At 40.7% G+C, this 24,002-nt stretch overlaps 2 protein-coding genes across 5 annotated transcripts in view; one reads left to right on the top strand and one right to left on the bottom strand.

Moving 5' to 3' along the window:
• susd6 (sushi domain containing 6) overlaps positions 1 to 15,483 on the bottom strand; it is a 33,303-nt gene extending 17,820 nt beyond the window's left edge. Inside the window, exons 1-2 of the mRNA XM_071468066.1 lie at positions 15,259 to 15,483; positions 8,405 to 8,590 (exon numbers count right to left, since the gene is read on the bottom strand). Of these exons, the coding sequence (XP_071324167.1) occupies positions 8,405 to 8,549 (145 nt within the window). The 5' untranslated portion in view covers positions 8,550 to 8,590; positions 15,259 to 15,483. The remainder of the gene's footprint in view (positions 1 to 8,404; positions 8,591 to 15,258) is intronic.
• A 2,965-nt stretch (positions 15,484 to 18,448) lies between these two features.
• Positions 18,449 to 22,558, top strand: acot20 (acyl-CoA thioesterase 20). Of its 4 annotated transcripts, none has more exons than XM_071467913.1 (5): positions 18,449 to 18,560; positions 19,045 to 19,143; positions 19,978 to 20,544; positions 20,651 to 20,853; positions 21,276 to 22,558. In XM_071467913.1, the coding sequence occupies exons 3-5, from the start codon at positions 20,088 to 20,090 to the stop codon at positions 21,864 to 21,866; spliced, it is 1,251 nt and encodes a 416-aa protein (XP_071324014.1). In that variant the 5' UTR covers positions 18,449 to 18,560; positions 19,045 to 19,143; positions 19,978 to 20,087; the 3' UTR covers positions 21,867 to 22,558. The 4 variants fall into 4 exon arrangements, with proteins under 4 accessions (XP_071324014.1, XP_071324017.1, XP_071324015.1 ...); XM_071467914.1 differs by having other exon boundaries at positions 18,486 to 18,714; positions 18,799 to 19,143; XM_071467915.1 differs by having other exon boundaries at positions 18,490 to 18,560; positions 19,087 to 19,143.
• The last annotated feature ends 1,444 nt before the right edge of the window (positions 22,559 to 24,002 follow it).

Raw genomic sequence — 24,002 nt, 5'->3', positions numbered from 1 at the left:
AGCAATCCATGTTGAGAGAGGTCAGAGAAACCGTCAAATCTTGTCAGCTATGAATATCACTGGTAGATAGCACTGAATTGAAACAGATACAATATAATACTGAAATGTAACAATAATTTTTACATTTACAAAAATTCTGGTACACAATATTCACTCTAGCCATTTTTCACAGAAAGTTTGTTGTCACTAGGAAGTCCGGTGATAGTGGTTCGAACAAATGACTGTTTATCATCACGGGGAAGATACAAAGTACAGTTTATATTGCCAGCTAGACCTCCAGCACAGCAACCTGCTTGTGGATGCAAACAGATATTAAACTTTGCCATCAACCAAAGCCTGGATGGGACTCCTGCCAGCACGAAGAGCGAGGTAACTTCACCTATATCTGTGTGTGTGTGTGTGTGTGTGTGTAAGTGTGAAAGGAGGCATAGCCAGTAAACAACAGACATAACAGTTATTGATTCACACATGCTGAAATAAAAGTTGTGGTTGCTTAGCCTTATCTCATCAAATATGTCAGAGTAAAATCACAAATTACAAGTAATTGTCAAACATGTCAAGTACATTATATATTATCAGATTTGTGACTCAAGCCCAACTGACATTTATAGTAACAATGACTTCAGCCCACACATACAAACTCAAGCTGTCGAAGATGTTTAAACAAGCTGTTACTCAAATCCATTACTAACTAATGCAGCAATTTAAAGACGTCTTTGAACTGTGATAGGATGTGATGGCCGTGCATGATTGTTTCTGAACTGCATATATATCAAAAGATCTATTTATCTACTGCCTTCTACAAACAGATATGCAAATAAATATAGATAGGACATACAGAGACATGCAGACATGCACAGTTCTCATAAATCCTGACACAATTATCCAAATGGACTCCAGTACAGCCTATACAAAGACCTTCACCATTTGGCTACTGTTTGATACAGAGAGCTGTTTACAGATGATGTAATACGGACAGAGGGTATTAGAGTGGAGCTAAGCCAACTGGCCTCTAAACATCTCAAAACTCCATCTAATGGACTGGATAGTTTGAGGGACATGACTGGTCAGAACAAAAACACAAAACGATGAGAAGCAGACAGGAAATATTGAATGATAATAAGGATATCCTGCTGGCAAAAATGAGACCAAGGCATGTACAATGCACTCACAGTAAAAACTGAATTCTAGCCATGTTGACAGCATACTGTAGAAACTAGGGAGGCCATGCTTTCAGTGTGGAGTCAGGCAAAGGCCTACAAGTCAGCAACCATGCGCAATACAGTGTGTACAGTGTCTTCTAGGAAGGTATTTAATCCCTAACAGCTCACGGGGTGCTGCTCTGAATCCAACTCTATGCTCTGACTTCTCTCTGGAGGACAATGAGCTAAGAGCCATGAATTTTGGTGTGTGCTCCCCTCTCTTCTCCTCATTTACAATCTCTATTAAACATCTATTGAACTAGAAATTGCCTAAAGAAAGCAGTGATGGAGCGGCTTCTGCAGAATTGCAGTCAGTTAAAGAGAAACAGCTGTGCACCACCTCCACCCATGACAACAAGTCACACAAGTGTTGCAAGGAGAGCATGTGTATAGCCTGGCCCGCTCAGCTCAGTATCAACAAGTCTGCCAGATCATGCGGTTTAATTTATTTTGCTGTCTGTTATGCTGCTAACACTGACTGTGTTTAAGTAGCCATGCACTTTTTAGCAAGAAAAATAGAATTTCTGATGAGAGCTACTGACGAAGCTAAAGTTGGATTAAAGCTAAAAGCTGAATCAACAGATTTAGGGCTTGTGGGTGATGAATATCGCCCCATTTCCACTGTGTCGATACAGCTGTGGCATGTTGAGGCATGAACATATGCATTTCCACTGCGGCAGCTGATAGCTGTGATGACTGCTAAACTGATGGTCATGCGGACAGCTAAAGAGTAAGCGCTGTCATGATTTTTAAAGTCTTATGAAATCCAGCTGTCTGTATGGTAGCTTCTGTCTAATCTAAGAATTTCAGTGGTTTGGAGTTGTAATTGCTGTTTTAAGATACTAGGAAGGAAAGCCAAACATGTACTGCTGCTGCTTCACATTAAGATCCTTCACTGGCTAAAAGCTTTCTTGTGAAGCAGCTACAGGGAGTGCAGCTTTATTTGTCACCAGCGTTAGAAAATAACTGAGCTCTGCTTGCTCTACAAAGCAAGATTTGCATAGTTTTATGCACTTTTTGTCAGAATCAGTTTACAGTGTAAAATTTTCTTGATGAGATTATGAAAAAGGGTAAAAACCTTCAACTTGTCATCAAGATATCGCTTTTTACCCTGACGAACTGAATGCATGTATGCTGTATGTGTGTCATTCACAGTAAAGTATTCTGATTCTGATTCTGCACCACTGTCATGTCTTCTGATCATGATTGCTCACAGTCTGGCACCGTGTGGATGTCTCAACAATTGGCAAATTCAGCATGTGTGTAGGATGTTTGGTGCCTTATGCGTAAGCTGAAGAACATGTTTGAACATGATGCTGTTGTTGACTAACGGTGTGACGAAAAATCTGCCTACACTGTTTCAGTGGGCCTGAAAAACACATCAAAGAGGTGAGAGAGGAGGGAAAAAAGACAAGACTGATGAAGAAAATGAGAGACAGAGCAGAGAGTCCAAAAAGAAAGAGATTAACATGAATTTGTGCAAGTTTCTGAGGAGATAGAACACAGAATATAAGAACACAGAAAAGAAAAATGCAGAATGAAAGTAAAGAAAAAAAATTAATAAAAGACGGAAAGACAGAACAGAAGCAAAAGCAACAGAAGACAGGAGAGACTGGGGGATATATTTAGCAGCTCATTAGTCAGAGATGTCCTCTCCTCAGCGGGTTGGTCCCTCAGATGAGGCCCTTTGGAAATCATTATGACTGCCTGCTGCTTCACACAACCACACACATTTCTCTGGAAAACAATTTTTAAACTGGCTCTCCTCTCCCCAGCCTTAATGTAACTTTAAAATAATACCCAAGTTCTGGAGAGAGGCCCAAAAACAAATCTTTAAACAACGCAAAGTGAATAATAACTGCATGGGTTTCAATATTACATTCACAGCATTAGCATGGAATATAACCAGTAAGCTTGGTTATAAATGCACCTCCATGTATCTTAATCCATTTTGCATGTTATCAGATTTTACTGTTGCTGTGAATGGTGCTGCCAGTACTGCCACTCCCTGCTTCGACATTCATTAACCTTTAACATAAAGCACTTGTCATCAGAAATCACAGTGTGTGGTCAGAATACTTCACACGGAAACTCCAACCGCAAATATATATGTGTCAGGAGGAAAATGTGAAAAACAAATAGTAAAAACCAATCAGTAAAAATCAATAAAAATGATCAAATGGGAGTCAAAAAATGAAAATCACACAATAAGCTTAGCATTTGCAGGCGGGTGGGAGTGATGTGCAGCTAACAATAATCCTAGCCATCTGGGATCTTCAAAAAGCAATGGAACTGTCTGGTCAACTGTTTAAAGTGAATGAAACGATCTTGTGTCGCCTGTCCGCACTGCAGTATCTGTTTCCATGGTGTATTTCTTTGTCTGGCAAGGCATTTAAAGTTTTCCTTTAGGGCTTGATTGGGTGGGAGAGCTGTTAAATGACACAGGGTGAGAGCAGAGAGTGATGGCTCAAGTGATAAACATACAGGTAATGAAAGAGAAAGGCTGATGGATTCGACCAGACTGCAGCTAATGGGCTCTGGTCTCACCTGGCTAATGGCTGGAGCCTTTGAGAGAGAGAGAGCGAGCGAGAGAGAGAGAAACGAAGAACAGAGACATCATAGAAAAGGGGCTGTGGTGTGCTCAATATTCCCAGTCTCTCTCTCTCTCACACACACACACACACACACACACACACACACACACACACACACACACACAAAGACACAGAGAGAGTGAGTTAGCAGTCCTAATTGCAGACTGGTGATCTAGTGGAGCTGCAGCTTTCTGTGGTTTGGCCTGTGGCTTCCAACACCACCCCTAAAAGCCCTCTTTGTTCTCACATTTCAGAAAGGAGCCAGTAGCCAACGTATTGCTTTACTCCTGCCTGCCTGCAAAATGCCGTGCTAACAGGACTTCAGGGGTCTATTTTGAACAGTTAATTGCACAGGACCCATTGTTCCCCCCCTCGGGCTGAACTGTTTGTAAACCCATCCTATCGGGGCTTCCTGCAAGGACTGGAAACCAACAGTGTGCAGGCAGACTCGCACAGTGTGGCTTCTTTCTACGCACAGACCATTTTGTTTGGCTACAGAAAGCAACAAGTTTCAAAGAGTACAGCTGTTTGAAGATGCCAGAAGTAGGGCATGGCTCATTCAGATATTTTCCTCTGTGGTTTGAGCAGTGACGCTATGCTAGCCACTAGCATAGTCTCCTCTGTTATTAAAGAGAAATGAGAGGTGTTGAGTCTTTTTCCTTGAGCAACTCCACTTTCAAGAAAACATCCTCATATCCTTGGTTTGGTCCTACACACTGATTCAAGAACTGCCAAAACAAAGGGATTTGACTGTGCAATAGGTCTTCTTCAGGATGAGGAGAATCTATTCAACTCAAGCCAGGAATGGACAATCGATTGTTAAAAACAAACACAAATCTCAGAGGAAATTAGAAAGGCAGCTCTCTGCTTCCTTTCTTGCTCTCCTCCCCATTCCCCCTGCTCTTTTCTTTACCCTGTGACTCTACTTTTCTTCTAGGACCAGGGAAAGCCATTTCCCGTTCTCACACATGAACATACATAAACGTCACCGCCTCACAGAGCACACAGCAGGGTTGTTTGTGTTCTGGTCCTCGCTGGCACTTTCATGTACAGCTTTAACTCAACTTCAGAGGACAATGGGTTTTTAGAGTGCATCGTTTATCTGTTTAACTGGACCCTATAAGGATGGTCAGTCTTTTTGCCTCTTGACATGTAACACTGTTAGAGCCGAAAACATGCCAAACAATCACGTGAATAGACTCTTTGGCGCTCTGAGTTCCCATCTTCAGTCTTTCAGTTCTGACTCACTGTCTAGGCCCACTTCCTCTGAACTAAACCACAAAGGCTCACTGTAAGGAATTGACATCATATTAGGAACTGGGCTCTACACAGCCAACATTAGGGGGATGTCAAAGACTCAGAACAGACATGAAACCAGCGATATTTGCACTGTGCCGTGAAAATCTTCCAGACCGATGCCATTTATCCTTTGCACACACAAAACCCAAGGTGTTGATTTGTAACTGTGTGTGTTTACTGGCGCTCTGCATGAATGGAGATGCTTTGTTTAGCATGTTGCTGCTACGTTTGGAAAAATGTCCTCAATTATAAACACAAATGTAATCATATAGAGTAATCACAAACACAAATATGATGGATCCATTTACATTAGCTCAGCTGATACCATGCTGGTAATCTTGTTTACAATGAACAGCTGAACAACAGATAAAAGACATGCCTTGGACTGTGACTGCTTCTAAAAATAGCGCAGCTCCAAAAGGTTTTGTCACCATGTCCTGACAAAGCGTTTTAACAGGTACAAGAAATTGTTGTCCTGACCTTTACACAAACAAACAGCTTAAAGCTTTTCCTTTCTTTGTTAAAAGAATCAAAACAGGGAGCAAAGAGCGCCTCAACCTTTACGGTCTATCATCCTGTCTCTCCATCTAATTTCCCATCACTGAAATGCCAAATTTCCTAAAAGAGTCATATCAACAAAAAGACTAAAAGTGGCACCTAAACCTCCACATAACAGAAAGAGGTTTGATGTTGATCAGTGCTGTATTCTGGTCTCTGGTGTTTGGAGCTTTTGCTCTCGTACGCAAATGCTGTACAGTATATTTTTTTCGTATCTATTTCTATTCATACCCCTCACTGCTATTTGTATGAGTCTGGAATAAGCCTGTCAGCAGTGATGAAATTTCATATTCATGAAATTTTCCAGAGCAATCTCCATCCCTGGAACACGTCAAGGGATTACCTATGTGAATTATGTATGGTGAGCAGGAGAGAGAGGCCAGTGAACAGGAGAACTAATGACATGATGACTTTTAAAGCTTTAAAACGAGTGCCTCACCTTGGTAATATGTCCAATTATAGATTTCCATTCATACTTTGATGCTGTAAATGCTGCAGTTCATGTCTTGTTGTTCTTATTTATATTCCATTTCCTTTGCTATATCCTTTGTTTTCTACTGCAATGAAAGTCATTACAGTTTAATCTCCTTTCTTGTGTGATCAGAAATCAACAGACAATCTGATCTGCTAGAAAGGTTATGTTTTTAAAACATCTCATAGTTTTTTCCCGGCTACTTCTGTTATCAAGGAGGTAAGGCTCTAAATCTTTCATTCTTCAATTTAAGTTGCTTGTGATGGCTGATTAAAAATTTAAGTTCATACTACAATGCCTGAATTTCAAAATGCCAAAAAACTCATCAGAAATATGAAATAATACATTATTTTATTTCAGTGCAGTTAACCTAGAAACCTGCATACTACAAGCCATCCACTGTTATTAATATATTTAGCGTCTTTTCATTCAGTGCAAGTGAGTATATATCAAGTGCTACATTTTGAAGAGCCAGAACTCTTCACCTGTGAGTCAGCATAAATAACTTGCTTGTGTACTACAAGGAAGTAATTATATAAAAAGAACACAGCTATAACATCACCTAAAAATAACCTTTGCATTGCTGTCTGGTCATTCTGAGAGGAATTTTCCATTACATTCCTGAGAACCCGGTTCATTACAATAATAAATAATGCCAATGTCAAAAGAAAACCAACTATAGGAAAAAAATAAAAAGCTAGCTGATGATTTCGTTGGTCTAGAAAAGTTTAGATCACATTCATTCACACGTTCATATATCTCAGTGTCTTTAAGCAAGCCAGTTTAAAACAGTCCTAGCAGTGGAGTCTAGAGAACTATCTGTCCTTTTCCATCAATTGACTGGCAGTCTTAAAAGTGCAGGTGCACCATGGGTACTGGAAAGAAATTCTCGGGAGCACATTTGTCCTACATAATGCACCAACTGTCATAAACATGGTCGATATAGGGTTTGTCTTTTGATGCACTCACTCACTCAATTTCAGGGTACAGCCTTATATGTTATTATATGTACATCCACTAATAACCAGAGTATGTGGAGCGCACACATAAGGGTAGGATTGCACAAATACACACACATAGACATGTATACAGTACAGAGAGCACGTGGGCTGGTGATTTGAGGTTACACTTCCTTGGTATCGCTAGGCAGTGTATGTGTGTGAGTGTTTTGGTTGCAGAACGTGAGCACGATACCAACCCCTCTGGGCTCAACATGAATCATGTGTGTTACATAAGAGAGAGAGAGAGAGGGAGACGATCCACTTGGGAGAGCAGTGCCCTCCCCTTGCCTATCTCTCTCTCTTTTTGCTCCTGTTGTTTCTCACACTCATACAAACATTAATTTATTTATGGCGTTAAAGAAAGAAAATCAATTAACACTTTAAAAACTACCCAGACGCCCCCCTCACACCCTTAAATGCACACACACACACACACACACAAATTTACTTATTCATACATACACAGTCCGCCTGCTCTCTGTGGCAAGGACATCTGGCACATTTCACAAGCTGGCTATGTGTGTGAGTGTGTGTGGGTAGTGCATGTGTGGAGGTAGTGTGTGTTTGTGTGAGGGGGGAGGGTGACTGGAATATTGGAAGGCTGAAGTGAAAGGAAAGCTGGCACAAGCGAAGGGGTTCGACGAGTACAAGCCATCAAGACTGTATTCCTTCAGAAAGAAGCACGAGCTTTACAGGCCCTGCAGTGATTGATAAATACATGATTACCTCTGTTTACTGTAACTTCCATGTGTGAACCAGTCTGAACCAATCAGTTCAATTCTAAAACCTGATACCTCACATTCAAAGATAATAAAATCTAAGCTCTCAGGCTGAAATAAAAACATTATCTGAGGGCTGTGGTGGGGTAATAACCAAAGCTGGCTAGCCGTGCTAAAAGCTCTCAGAGGACGCTAGATGTCATGGCTGATTAAAACCTTATGACAGCAATGTGACCATAGACAACATCATCTCTCTTTCACTCAATAGCAGAGGAAAACTGTTGTGACTCATTAGGGCAGTGAATGGATTCACGGAGTGGGTGGGATCGAGCAATCAGCTGCTGCACGGAGGCAGAGCAACCTGACCGACCCAAGGGTAAAAGAGACCGGTTTAATCTGACTGACCTGCAAGACGAGGCAAAAATAACCTCAATCAATTTACAACAGATGGGCGAAGATGGCGGTTTAGTCGATGTGTATCATGGGGGAGCGGAAACAGAGAGAAACAGTGTGAATGTGTGTGTGTGTGTGTGTGTGTGTGTTTGTCTCTGTGTCTTACCTGATGCGTGACCATGAGGAAGCAGGGTGAAGAGGAGGAGAAGCGCGGAGGCAGCCAGCCTGTGGGCTAGAGAGGAGGAGGAGGTGGAGGAAGAAGAAGAGGAGGACAGGGCTCTCGTCTGAAACGCTACCATTCCATCGCACATCTTTTCCTCTGGCGACCAGCGAGAGTCCTCTACGGCTTAACCTGTCCAGGCCACATAGAGGAAGGGATTGAGAGGGAGGGGGAGGAGGGACACGGATTACTATCAACATTCAGCGAGGATTACGTAACCAAGAGCAACACAGAGAGACAGGGGGGAATAGAGAAAGAGCTTTAAAGACAGGAAGAGACAGAGAGTGACGAGAAAAAGGCTTCTCTGCACGGCATCAATTAACATTTGGTTTACTGATGATAACAATAAATAAATGAATGACTCTGTGTACTTCCTGTTCTCATGTGTTAGTCCCTCAAAACTATTAAACCACCCCCTTGAGAGGCAGACAACAACAGTCCTTTTTAAAATCCACTAGTGGCAGCAGAAGTGGCATGAGGGTTCCTCTGATCTCCCCTCATTCCCCAGTCTGGTCTTTGCCACAAAATCTAACTAAATGAAGCAGCGTTAGACTCTGTTGTAGATGATGTAACAGGGAACCACATCTCTGCTGCTGATGAGGTAGCAGCATTAGAGGCTAAAACTGAGCGAGAGAGAGTCAGCGCAAAAACAAAACAGCAATTACAACTGCAGCGTTTGTACAAAGGTCTGCATTTCACTGTAGCTCCATCATAAACTAAGTAAAATTTGAGTAAGTTCATGTGATTGGCCAGTGTCGCTCATCAGCAAAACTTAATTATATATTATATTTGTTTATGTACTATTTATTCAATATTAGTTTGTTTGTGCATTTATAAAGGTACATACAAACACAAACACCTTTTAACCAAGGATTCTTAAAATGTAGTTGTAAAATGTCCTGATAGAGAGGGCACAGTATTTTACAGTTGAATAATAAACAGATGCTATTCCATGGTCTGCTCAGCTGTGATGCTACGCTGCCATATGCTGCAGATTGTTATGTCTATGTGGCACCTGATGTAGATAACTACATCAGGTGCCACTTTCTGACATATCTTCTGTACTTTTTAACCATTCATATGGCCAAACATACTGTATAAGCTAATGATAGATATAAAGTATCTCTTATAGTCAATATCAGCCCATAATATCAATCTAATAACCTTCTGTTTTCTTCCTTGCACCACTTATTTAAAAACAATGTATTTCCATTAATATGGCTTTTTTCTGTGAGCACAGTCTAAGTCATGTCTGTAAATGTTTCCAGAACAGCTGGATGAAAGCTGAGAAGAGCAGGGAGGAGATAAAGAGTTACTGTGAGACACCATTAAACAGCATCAGTGGGACGAAAAAACACAGCCATACGCAAGCAGACAAAGAACAACCCCCATCCTCTCTCTTTAAATCGCTCCCCGTGATATTAACTTAACTAACTTCCTGAAAGCATTTGTTGGTTGATTGTGGGGATATGATGAGACGTACACTATCATTACATAAATGAGATGCAGGTGCACATAGCATTGGGTATGTAGCTTCAGAAACACTGGGATGAAGTAGCAGTAGCTGTGCTTAGTGGGGAACTAGCCGGCTGGCAGGCAGCACATCCTCAAGAGAGGGGAGAGGGCCCATTACAGTTATACAAGGCTGCTGAGCTAATGGCTACAGTAATGGCATGGCTGCAGTTTGACAGCCACAAATTTGATTGCAGATCTGCCGCGTAGCCACTGGCGCTGCCACATATACCATCGGCAGCTACTATGACAAGGAAGGTAACCCGTAAACAAACACACAGGTTTGGCCAGGAGCATTCACAATAAATGTTGGGGGGGTGAATCTGCTGGACTGCATTAGGACCAATACAGGCCTGATTAAGTGAATCATGTAATGTGACAGAGCCACAGTAATACAATTTCTTTGTCAACATCACATTAAAATTCAGTTTTCACAACAGACTGTTGACTCAGTTTTTGGCAACACTGGATACCGACCTTCTGTACTGGGGTTCTAAATATGCTGCAATTCAGCTTCAGCACATTTTATGCTACTGCTGGCGCGTACACATTTGAGTGTCCTGCACTCAAATGTTAAAGCACCACAGATCAAGTTAAACTGGCAGAAAACTTCCAACACACACACACAACCAGCAGGGCCCCCTACTATCTGCCATCTTTCTGATGTCTCCGAGAGTAGGTTGGTCTGAGAGGCATACCTGCATGTGGTGCAGGCTAGCGGGAGAGAGTGACGTAAGTCGGATCTGGCAGGACAGTTTGGTTACTGCATTGAGCCAAAGGGCACCCAGTCAAAAACACACGCAGGGGACCTGTGCCAACCATTTGATCCACAGACGCTTTCTCATTTGCCTGTGTTGGGATCAGAGCACTGCTGCGAAGGCCTCGGTTACAGATAGGCTTTACATTAATTCGTCTTAGAAAAATCAAGGACAAACAGAAGTCGAAGGCAGGACAATAAAATAATGTGATTTGTTCAAAGGTGCTTGTTGGGATGTAAATAACCACTTGGGATGGCATTTATAATGCAGGACTGACCTCCTGAGAGAGCTGAGGGCAGACTATTGAACGGCCAGTACGTTTGCAAAGTGAAAACTTAAGCAGAATTAGCTTAATTGCTTTCACACAAGAACATCTGAGAAAGGAGAAAGTCATTAACGCTGTGCTAAGGTATCCTACAAAATACAGAATTCCAATTAGTTAGAACAAGATAGCTCGGAGCCTTAAAGGAATTTTTTTGCAGATCTCATGATGTGCTGACTTAATGTTCATGCATTTAATTGATTAATAACACAGCAAGCAGTTTGACAGCAATACCTCAGAAATACTTCAAATTTAACTTTATAACTTGCAACTGTGTGGGTTTCCTGACTGACGCCACCAAAAATGGTGAGCCTTCTGTTTCCTGGAACAACATTTTGTACCAAACCACACAAAAAACACTTCCTGCGCACAGCTGCATGAGTCCACGTATTAGCTTACCAAAAACCACAATTCAGAGCAGGTGATGACATTGGTGTATGTACAATCACCAATGCAGCTATCAGTGCCATTCTAAATGGTTGACATTCTCATTTACACTATCACAGAATGATTGCTTTCCATAATATTGTTACCAATGGAAATGAGTACAACAGAGGGACAATTTCCAGGAATGTATAAATGAATACAATGCAAAAGTTATCTAGATTGTATATATAGATTTAATAAAAAAAGGCACATCAGCCCATCAGCCCATACACACAGATCCAAGAAAGGCAAACAAGGCTTCATACAAAAGAACAGGACAACCTCCTTTTTTCATATTAAATAGAGCTAATTAAATAAATAATTTCAGAAGAATGCCAGTTTCATAAAACACAACTAGCCCTATATAAAATACAAAATTACTGTCAGCTCTGAGTGGCATGTAACTGGTTACCATAATCAATGTGATTGCTTGTTCTAACCCAGTAAAGAAACAGTATTCTGTGCAACAGGGTAAGGAGAGGCAAGACTAGACATCAAACCAACAAAACTAGCAGTGCCAGTTCTGGTTTACTACTATGTTCATATGGTGCCGCAGAGTACATTGTACAATCTCTAATCTGCAGCTCTCTGTCTGATTTACGTGCTAGAGTGGAGCGGCACCCTTATGAGGAAAACACTGCCGCAACCAGAACGAAACTGCTCTGAAGCTGTCCAATTTAAAAAGCAGTGTAGAAGTCAAACATCATCATCAATCAGGTCAGCTCATAATAAAGAGGCACTGTTGCAATTTAAAAATTTTGGAACGGCAACATGACTTTGTTATGCCAAACATTAGTTTTGTTTTTGAACATTTCAATGTTCATCCAATAATATCAAAAGACATCACTTATTCAAAATAATAACCAATAATGAAAATTATCATGATGCAATGCAAAGCCCTACTACTTTGTAGGCCATGTTTCAATCCATTGCATTACTAAAGTTGAGTTTTACAGCATTAATACTTTGTCTGTTTAGTCCTCTACTTGGGGAAAAAACTATGCAACTCTCCACTTCAGACACCAGTGAGACAACCAGCCAGCCAGCAGGCTGCTACTGCAGTTTTTCAGCTGCCCGGGGCTCCTGGAATGCAAAGGGAGCCAAGGAGAGCAGCAGCACAGGCATGTGTCCGGGAACAGAGAGCACTCAGTGTGCCAAAGAAACAGCCGAGAGGAGATTTCCACCCAATAGGCCCCAATGCTACTGCTGCTGGTGGAGCCCGTCTGGGCCAGCGGAGGGAGCCCAGAGATGGGACTCTGCATGGCAGCGCTGAAAAGACCCTTTGTTATGAAGCATTTTGAAGTGTTAAGCCCCACAGGGCCTGAGCATCCCTCCACACTTTCTCAAGGACTGGGATAGAAACAGACAAAAAAATGGAGAAGAGAAAAAAAGAGATAAGGAAGAAAGGACACAAGGGGAGAGAAGTAAGATGGAGCAAGACAAGAAAAGGGGAAACACACTAAAAATGAGAGAAACACTGGCATATGTAATGTTGACAGTGGTGAAAGGTAGGAAAATCTGAGAATGGGACAGTAGCCAAACAGCGTTCTTATCTTTACTCACAAGATGTTTTCTCTAAGCTATGTTGTCAAACAGCAAACGCCTCTGAATGCTGGACCGGGAATCATAAAACACTCAATGCAGTTACACAATGTGTTTTAAACTGAGAACCATTAAAGCTGCACATTGTGTATCTGCTAGTTACTTTGTGAAAGCCAGAGTGTGTACAATGTGTAAAAACTAAACAAGTCAGACCAAACAATGGGAGTCAAATGAGTGATCGTAACACTTAAAGAAATAAAAAATACTTTCATCACTTCTGCAAAGCAAAACACCTTGAGGTTTGAATCAAGCCATAAAAGGTTGGACTCTGTCCAGCAAAATAACCTGCAAAAGATGTATCGCATATTGTTGAACACTTAAAATACTGGGTCAGCAACTCACAGGCGCGATAAGGATTAAATTATTACAACATATCAGGAAATAATAGAAGCAGGCACAGCACCACACCACATACAATAATGGTTGCCATTAAAAATCTCACAGGCTTATTTTCTAGGGACAAAGTGTAGCAATGACTCAGTGCAAACAGCATGTTAGTAGGTCAATGAACACTGCACTGCTCTACGGGTTGTTTAGGAGCAGGACAATGTTCACTGACAGTGGATTTATAATTATGAGGAAAGACTGAATTTACAGCAGTGACAATTAAGTTTGTTAAAAAGAAAAAATACCTTTAAGAATGGACAATATGGATCAATTCCTCCATCATGGTAAATTTACTTTTATATGATAGTGCTATAGTGTATCAGTTAATACAGGAAACTCTATTGAGAAATTGTTACTGGATTAAAAACCCAGCCAGGATTGTCTGTATTTGGCTAATCCAGCTAAGTAAACTGTGACATAAAGCTACTTAATCAATTTTATGCAAAAATCAAACTAAAATCCAATGTTGCCATGAAACAGAGAGCCACATAAGGGAATACGTAGGACTGTAAGTAGTGATCAATCAGTTACTCAATAACATAACTCGCAGATGAATCGAAAAAAAAATGAAGACATTTGTTAGTTTCAGCACTACATACAACACATAGCTACCACTAAATATGATACGACAAAACGAGATAGGTGTCAGACATATCCTATTCTCCACCCCCACTCTCATAATAACATGTGGTGAACAGTGACTTGATGAAAACATTGGTCACAGTTCTAAAGCAGACAGAGCACAGGAAGCTATTCTTAGTGGGAACATTAGATCTGAATACTTCCTCAACAATACTTCCTTTGGTGATGAATAACAGCTCACATTTGGACTTCCCTGCCATTTGCACTCACCATGCGTCACGTCTTTTACCCAACCCTGCAAACAGCAAACCACTCAAACTTTTCTTGGAACAAAAAAAAAAAAAAAAAAAAGCGAGGGAGTGGGAAATTACGCTGGTGCAAATATGTGGGGAAAAGGGGGACCTTCAAAACAAACCCACGAACACATCCCTGCAACTTGTACCAGGACGTGGTGAACTGTCTTTATGTGCAGCCCCCTGAAAGCACAGTCACACGCTTCAACACGTGCAACTGTACTGCGAGCTATTTAAACAAAGAGTGTGGTGGGCTGCCAACACACACACACACACACACACACACGACGGACAAAAACAAAGACAAACCTCATTCTAACAAAGTAAGATAAGATTCCCTTCCCATATATTTGCTGGAGCTCTTTTCCAGGTAGTCTTGTGTTTATTATACACCGTGAGTCACTGGGATATTACGCGACAGCGGGTTTTAACCTCTGGTTTTAACCCCAGCGATCCTCTTGCGATTCTCGTTAACAGGACCACAACCTAACAATACAGTACAGCTGTTACAGACCAACACAGGACCGACGAGCTGCTAGAGCCGCTGCATTTCTTAGCACTTTGTCAAACTGGGCCATTTCCTTCCGATTAAAATGTATATCCAACCGAACACTATATGGTAAACCTAAGAGAAACAAAACACAGCATTTATCCTAACGTCAACGGACACTAACGTCTGCCACCGGCCGCTGTTAGCTTAGTTAACAACACGCTTCATTAGCTGACAAAAACAAAACTGACAACTCTCTGGTCTCCTTCATTCGTCGCGACGTTTTATTTTTGTTTATAATCATGTAATGAACCAAAACAGGCGGCGGGCGGAGAGACAGAGAGAGCTGGAGAGCTCGCAGTGGCCTATCTGTGCTTAGCTTGCGAAAAAAAACCAAAAAAAAAAAAAAAAAAACAGACAAGACTCACCAACGTAAAGGTTACCAGCAGCTAGCCTCTCCCCTCTCTTTCGTTCACATCCGAGGCATTAACGGCTGTTCACACGGAGACACCCAGACGAGAATGTGCCAGGACGATACAAAACGTATAATATATAATAATAAATATAATGTTTTCGTCGTCCAGTTCCGTCAGCGGCCGCTCCGTGGCTCCTCGTCCTCGGCTCGTCAGCTCTTTACTTTAGGTGAGCGGAAACAGTCGCTGCGAGGGCTCCGCCAGCTGCCCCGCTCCTGCGCGGTCTCCATGGCTACCCGTCAAAAGGGGCGGGTCCAAATCTGTCAGCCGCAAAAACCACAAAGCTCGACTTCAAAATAAGAGCGCAGAATTTGTGTGTGTGTGGGAGCAATAAAAAAAAAAAACAATAATAATCTAAATGCTGCAGTCACACTTGTAGATAGATAGATATATAGATAGATAGGTGACTTTATTGTATTAGAATACAAAAATACAATAGAATACTGAGGTAGACAGAATAGAAATAAAAATACACAATGGCAAGATATAAATATCATAAATAAAAATATACTGTGAATATTTATGCAAAGTTCTGGGCAAGCGTGGGCAAATTACATAGTTTGTGGATTTCTTTAATTGAAAAGAAGTAAATAGAGCCCCTGCTGCAAAAAACATACAAACATTCTTCAAATGTTAATGCCCTATAAGGATTTACTTTATTTTAAACAGTAAAGTCTAGGTACCCTGTTAAGTATAGGGTAGAAATATTATGTTTGGCGTTGATATGTGTTTCCCCATGCCTTAATCTGAGCCTAACCTTGCCCCAAACCAGTTTTGCCTAATGAAGCTTAACCTGAATTCAACCTTATCCAAACCCTAACCAGTTATCTTCGCCTGCTCCGAGCACTGGAATCTAATGTTATCCAAATATTCAGCTTTGGGGTTGTGTGGCTGCCAGTAGCACATGAAATATTGCAAAGATAGAGGGAGGAATGGATTCCACTAAAATCAAGTAAATTCCAGATGTATATGTCAGTCACAAAAATGCAAATGATAAGAGTCTGGGTTCTACAACAGGACAACGATGCAAAGCAGACCTCAAAATCAACCAAGAGCTGCATCAAAAAGCAAGCAGTGATAATGAAATCTAAAAAAGTGGATAAATAACCTCTACCTTATGATCTTTATGAGACAATAAAATGATCATACAAACAAAATATTTGCAGAGAATCATCACATTAAGAGCAACAAAATAATGTATATTTCTTCCAGGGAGTCACTATAATTATCAAGTTACCTCTTGTAAGATGGTTGGATAAGACATAGAAGAGGTCTGTGGATACCTCAATTGTTTTGTATTTGTCTGTTACTTATTGTTTGCTAATGTAATTCAAAATTTCTGGCTTTTTATTTTCCTTTGTGCAATCATTTCTTAATGTCAGACACTGAATTCCACATTGGACATTGCTGGACTATCTGAACACCATGGACAAAGATGGAAATAAATTCAGGACTTTATCTGTCAGTCCACTCTGACATTTCATACAGAGGGTTGGCTGTTTCATTAGATCATTTAATATGACTTTTCTTTGTAGCTGTTATGGCTGGAAAAAAGTACTCTACATCATCACAGTGTGCATATGCATTACATCTACTCTTACGAACTTGCATAAACAGAATAGAATAGTAAATTTTATTATATAATGTATGGCATAGCACTACATTCACACAGTGCACTGGCAAATTAAAGGTAGATGAGAACAAGTGTGTGGAAAATGTCATTTCACTAAGTCAGCAGAGAAAGGAAGTGAAATCTCTCATCATGCCTAACCACAGTTCAGTCTGCACCATAACTTTGCAAAACATAATGCGTCACTGTGAAGACATGTCAGAAGAGTCACAGTCACTTATTTTCTGAGTCCCTGCCTACTTCCTGTACCCTAAGAGAGAGTTCATAAAGTATTTTGCAAGCATCTCTGTCATAAAACTAGATATAGAGAGCAGTTGTGAAAAAATTGATTTTCTGGATCCATGAAATATAGAGGACAACTATGGCGTCCAAATAAGGTTTATTATAGAAAATGTTGACTAGAAAGACATAAACCAGATTTGGTTTTAACATGAGAATTTAATCCATATCATACAGTAATCTGTCCTTTATCCTGTGTCTATTGCACTACATGGATCTCTCAGAGCCTCTATGAAACTACATTCATATTTATGCTGATTATATAAATATTTGTATGATAAATTAATTTGTATTTTCCAGCTTTATCTATCTTTTGCTTCTGCCTTTAAATATTCATTGTATTGTCGCTCATATGATGATGTTATTGCTCTCAGTAGAAGGTGCAAAGGTCCACTCCAGTCCTATGAATCATGCCATGCAATGGTTGTTATCAGGGAGGAAGTTCATACTCCAGATGTTGACAGGTTTGTCCCTGCGTACTTGTTAAGTTCACTTTCACTTTCACTCTCTCCAGTTCCAGTTAATCAGACCTGTTCTTACACCCACGCCCTGTCTTTATTTAGCCCCCTTTGACTATGAAAGATGTCTTTCCTTATTCATCTCCCTCACAGGAAGTCTGTAATACAAGACATTTTTAAGTCCTGGCACTGACCACTCAGGGATTAACAGGATAAAACTCGGGCTTACACCTTGACATGCCACTGAGTCCTGTAAAGAACCACTGAAAAGACATCCACAGGACAAACACGCCGCAGCATCCTTACATTGTGTTCATTATGATATGCAGCAAGGTGGTCCAATATCTTAGCAGATCATCTTCTCCATAGAGGAAAACACATGTGGTGCTCATGAGTAGCTGTTAATTTATTGTGTTCACAACAATTAGACCAGGTCGTTCTCCAAATGCTGTGTTAGGAGGTTAATATTAAAAAATAATAATTAAAAAAAAACCCATAGATGTTACTTTCATACAGAGGGGCTTCTTAATTAGTCAGGCTTTCCCTGTGTATACTGTGCCTGTGCTGACATCTAGTGGATGCACCGCCTTCTTACCCACATCCCCTGCAGGTTCCTCACAGATCACATTTGTTGGCAAGTTGTTATCAAGATAGATAATATATTGAATTTCATGTTTAAAAGCAACACATTTATATAACAAGCATTTATCTTTGACATACGACTTCTGTAAGAGACACAGCACAAGAGAACAGAGGCAGCTGATACAAAACCGGACCCCCCCCCCCCTTTCTTTGGTAAAGTGGTTGCACCCAGTTCCTTCCTACTTGGTATGTTCTCTATTTGTGTACGGCACCTGAATGATACTCACCCATGCTTAACTGTTGTACAGGTATGTGCATTTTCTTGCTGGTAGGAGATGATATATATGATATATGAAGGCATTAACAGTGTGACAGATTATTGTTCGCGTTTGTTGTTCGGTCGCTCGTTAGTTCAGAACAAAGACTCTAAACAAAAACAAAAACCATAACCAAGCAGAAGCTGTAACTGGCTGGCTGATTACTGCATGTCCCAGGAGCTGATCCATAATGTGGGTGTTGTGGCTGTTAGCCTTTTCTCACCCGGAGAACAGTGAGCTGTGGTACCTGACCTTTCACCCAGTCACACATGACCCGGAGAGATGAATGTAGTTCATAAACAAAGACATGTTTTTTCCTACCTCTGAATGTCTGCAGGGCCCTGACAGTTGCATTAACCCTATAATGCCAGATGCATCAAATTTGATACAAGCATTTCTGAGACCTATTGCATCACCTTATGGTAAAAACCTCACTCAAAACCCTCTTGTATCCAATCTGATACTTGTCTTCCAGCCCCTGGTGGATCCCTTTATCACTACAACAACTCAAACACAGCACATGGGACGATCCAGGTTGGCCGCCTTCAGATAGTTCCCAACTCACTGGATCAAGGTCAAGAAAACTGTGATTTTTACGATTTTCCAGTGACATTTTCTTTGAAATTTTTAGTAACACTTAATCTGTTGAAGCAAGTTATAATTACATAATTTTTTGCATTTTAGTATGTAGTAAAATCGTGTATAAAATTTGGAAAAACCTATATGCAAATCATTTTTTGTAATTTTTTTTTTTTTTCAAATTTTGTGAAAGGGCCAAATAAAGGTTATTATTTCTGGGGTCAGACATTACAGGGTTAATCTCCTCTGTTTACCCTCATGGAGCACTTTATTAGGAACGCCTGCTCATTCATCATGCAGTTATCCAGTCAGCCAATCGTGTGGCAGCAGTTCTGTGTGTAAAATCAGGAGCTTCAGTTCATGTTCACATCAGTCTTCTGAAAGGGGGAAAGAAATGTGATCTCCGTTACTTTGACTGGGGCACGGTTGTTGGGTTTGAGTATTTCTCATGCTCATCTCCAGGGATTTTCACAAACAACAGTCTCTGAGTGTATATCGCTCCTGGTTCCTTTTAGTGATGGACCTTTAATCACAGTACAGAAGATTCAGGTTTCCCTGTTAATGCTCTGATTACAGGCAAACAATGCAATGTCTAAGTCAAGTGACCAAGCTGTGCTGCTGAATTTGTATATTTTTAGTTCAATTTTATTTATATATAATGAGCGAAGTTCTATAAATATATGAATTTAAAGCTTGAATTAATTCTCTGCAACAATATTTGTGCAGGGTCAAATAAATGTTTAATATTCCATTTAGAAGAAGATTATTAAATTAATAAAGTATTTTGTGAACGTTATGATACTAACGTAACTCTTGGATGTCTTGACAGATGCCGTGACCATAAAGCTGTACCAACAAGACTAAAATAAGGATCCCAATAAAGGGGAAGGACATTCAGGCCATTACAGTGAGTCACTGTTCCCATCTTGAAGAACTGAAATGGCTTATTCACAGATCCGGCTGAAAATTCTCCCCAGCGTCCGTTGCCTGTTTGACAAACTGGTGCAGGTAAAAGTAGAGGGACTTGCTCCTCTCAAACCAGTAGAATTAAGGTCCAAGGTGGTTGATGACAGAGGGGTGATTTTCAAGGCCTCTGCCCAGTACAAAGCAGATGAAACTGGCCAGGTGGATGTTTGCCGTGCACCTTCTCTGGGAGGAAGTTACACCGGCGTGGAACCCATGGGTTTGTTTTGGGCCATGGCACCGGACACTCCTCACAGTAAACTCCTGAAGAAGAATGTACTCAGCCCAACACAGGTGGAGATATCCGCACTGTGTGGGGAGACTGGTGAGCTGTTGAGCTCTGAAACTAATGAAAGAGGATACATGACAGAAGGGATGAAGAGAATACCTGTGCAAGAGGGCCGAATACGAGGAGTCCTCTTCATACCACCAGGTTGGTTGTTTTTAACTTGAGGAGGAGTTAAAAAATATACATAAAAATTTGAACAATTTAATTCAATCTGACTTTCCACTTATTGTTTTTGTTTTGTTTTCCTTAGGAAAGGGCCCATTCCCTGGAATCGTGGATTTGTACACTTTAGGTGGAGGTCTCTCTGAACCCAGAGCCAGCCTCTTGGCAAATAAAGGTTATGTTGTTCTGGCACTGGCCTATTATCGCTACCAGGGTTTACCAAAAAACCCTAAAAACCTGGATTTGGAGTACTTTGAAGAGGCTGTAACATATCTGCGGAGGCAACCAGAGGTTAGTACTGAAGATTAAAACAGTAAAGATAATCAGAATCTCCATTTTACCTCCCAAGTCTGATATTTACTTTGTCGTTTTATGTCTTATTGTGGAAAACAGTGTCAAATTAATTCATGTGAGAATATGATTTGCACTCATTTGTGTCTGCTGTGTCACTGTTGCCATGTACTGGCTTGTGATGACACAAACCTATGGCTGTGACAGAAGCTGAAACGATCAATTGAAAAAGTAAATGGCAGATTAATAGGTAATGGGAATAATTCTTAGTTGCAACCCTAGTTTGTAAAAGGTCTGGTTTCAAATAAAATTGAGGTATGGTTGTTACTTATTGATAAAACGAATATTTCATTGTATCTTTATGAATTAAGACATATTGGCAGGGGTACACCTGCTTATTAACACAATACCTCTCTGTGCAGGTCAAGGGTCCTGGGATCGGCGTCATATCAATCTCTCATAGCGGCGCTTTGGCTTTGTCAATGTCATCTTTCCTCTCAGGGATCTCAGCAACCGTCTGTATTAATGCCTGCAGTGCAAACACTGTGATTCCTCTTCACTACAAAGACATCGTAATTCCTCCGCTGCCTCCTGTCATAAAGAATGTTAAAATCACAGACGCTGGGCTTGTAGATATACGCGATGCCTTACCAGACCCTACGTTGGAAAAGAACAGGGCGTCTTTGATTCCCATTGAACGTGCCAGCTGCCAGTTCCTGTTTGCTGTTTCTGAAGATGACCACAACTGGAACAGTGCTTTCTTTGCACAACAGGCTGCTGCAACCCTGAGAAATCATGGCAAAGAATCGTTTCAGGTGCTTACTTATCCTAAAGCTGGACACTTTTTGGAGGTCCCTCACATGCCTTATTGTCCGTCGGGGTTTCATGCAGCAGTAGGGAGAGCTGTGGTGTTTGGTGGGGAGCCAAAAGCCCACTCTGAGGCTCAGCTGGACCTGTGGGAAAGAGTCCAGGAGTTCTTCAAGTGCCACTTGGGCAATAAGAGCACTTGTTAGCAAGCAATGCTGCATCGAGTGTATCAAGCATCACAGAATGGTCATCCTTAGCTATGCCAGGCCTTGAATTTCTGATGAATTAATGTGTCAAAGAGGTACTAAATGAGACTGTATGAGCATCCCCGTGTTGCAGCTTTTGTTTTTGGACTTCGACCTGAGACAAACACATCAAAATCAGCTTTTTTTCTGTTCACTGAAATGTGCTATGGAACACACAGCACAAAAGTAAAAATGCCTTTTTCACAGCAGGTATTTGACTTGTGCATTTACGTGTTCCACTAAGGCACCAAGTGACACATCTAAATGAATTACAGCCATCACTGTTTGTACTGATTGCCATTGTGCTTTTCCTACAATGATGTGACAAAGTGTCTGCTGTGATAATGACCTGTACATCGTGGACTAATGTGTATCACAATCAGTGTGATTGTATATTATCATTAATCATCAGGGATAACTTAAGATATCTGTAACTCATTGGCTCTGTTGCAAATGCAGAATTACCAGTACTGATGATAAAAGTTGAATTACTTGGTTTGTAGCTGGAAAAGGGCTGGATAATAAGTATTATATTTTGTTGTCTTTGGTTGGTGTCATATTGTGATGACGCCATCGTGTTGTGTTATTGTTTCACAAAATTATAGTGAACAAATTAATTCCAAGAATACTGAAATAAAAAACGAATGAAATGAGGGATCATCTCATGTTCAGCAGAACAGTGGAGTACACGGTTCATCCCACTCAACATCAACATTATGGTTCTACATGGATTCATTCATGATAAATATTATCAGAAAAATATTCTTATTAATAAGTAAGTTAAAAAGTAGATAGAGTTCATCCATGATGCTGAGCTGTAGACGTGAAATCAAAACACTGCGTTTTCACTGTAGAAACGACTGTATTTCTATTATTTTTGATAGTTTGTGATCACTGCTGTGAAAGGTTTAGAAACACTACAGACAGAACAAACAACAATCGACGATGTGTTGGTCACTATGAATTGCAGTCATGCACTAAGTTGATCAGCAGTTGTTTCAGCCTGTGATTATAAAGTTCCTCTTACACCGATCAATATTATTTAAATACAGTTAAGTCCAGCTGTGAGTCTCCCTGAGTCAACTCCATCAATGTGAATTATTATTTGTGCAAATGATGGCATCTAGTGGCAGCTCAGCCTCCCTGCAATTACCTCTGACTTATCATAGACACAGTAAGAGAGACCTGTTCTCACATACAGCGTCATGTAAAAACAGAAGAGGAGAGGAGAACATTCATGACAAAAGATTTTGAAACGAAAACCAACGTAATCCCACTTTTGTGGTTTTGTTCCCATGATGAAGTTCAAAAACTTTACATTACATCGCTTTACATGGAGGGCTTTTGTCTGTTTCAAAGGGCTGTGAATCCACTTTGATGATGTAAGCTTTCCCCTGTCAGATCTTATTAACAGTGTGTCCTGCCTCAGAAGAAAGGAAGGGAGTCTTTTTGTGAAGTTGGAGACAAAGACGCTGACAATCTCTCCCTCCACGTCCATCCACATGGACACAGTCTGTACAGAACCTGGTGTGGACATGCAGGACATCTCACACAAGGGAGGAAAAGATTAGTGTGTCAAGATCAGTTGTCATTGTTTAAATAAAATGTCAGATATATGTTACTAAACTGAACAGCAATGCTTTAAAAAAAAAAAAAAAAGCACCGTACAACATTATTATGAAACAGGTGCAAGAGTTTTGAATCTTAGTTTCATCTTGTTGTCTGAGATTTATTTTATGATGTCCCCACTGATAGTAAAAAACACTGTCAGCAGCCTCTGTCTTATCTTCTTATGCTTTTACCCACTGGTCTTGTGAATGAAACAACGGGATGGGGATTTACATAAAGTAAATGATAAAGTGTTGTTGTGTATTATTGAGGTTTGCCTTTGGTATTTTCAGCAAACCAGTGAGGAATGTCACAAGCTCCTGTGAGAGTACAGCCTGAACAACAGCACTGTGAGGGGAGGCCAGCAGGTGAAGAAGAAGAAGAATACTTCACTAAAATATGATGATCGATCTCTTTTTGGCTGATAACCTACATGAAGCTAACCCATAATATATTCACCATCACTGATCATTGTGTAATGTGTCCACA

Source organism: Trachinotus anak, unplaced genomic scaffold (genome assembly GCF_046630095.1).
Source record: "Trachinotus anak isolate AG129_WGS33_773 ecotype Australia unplaced genomic scaffold, CSIRO_AGI_Tana_v1 ptg000031l, whole genome shotgun sequence".
Lineage (NCBI taxonomy): Eukaryota > Metazoa > Chordata > Actinopteri > Carangiformes > Carangidae > Trachinotus > Trachinotus anak.
The sequence above is the reverse complement of the archived record's forward strand: the minus strand, read 5'-3'. Positions and strand labels throughout refer to the sequence as shown.

What these genes read in the sequence shown, in the direction of transcription:
- acot20 (XM_071467913.1), top strand. Translation starts at nt 20,088, where the DNA reads ATGGCTTATTCACAGATCCGGCTGAAAATTCTCCCCAGCGTCCGTTGC. An exon ending in AGTCCTCTTCATACCACCAG is followed by an intron (nt 20,545 to 20,650) that starts GTTGGTTGTTTT and finishes TGTTTTCCTTAG; the next exon opens with GAAAGGGCCCATTCCCTGGA. An exon ending in ATCTGCGGAGGCAACCAGAG is followed by an intron (nt 20,854 to 21,275) that starts GTTAGTACTGAA and finishes CTCTCTGTGCAG; the next exon opens with GTCAAGGGTCCTGGGATCGG.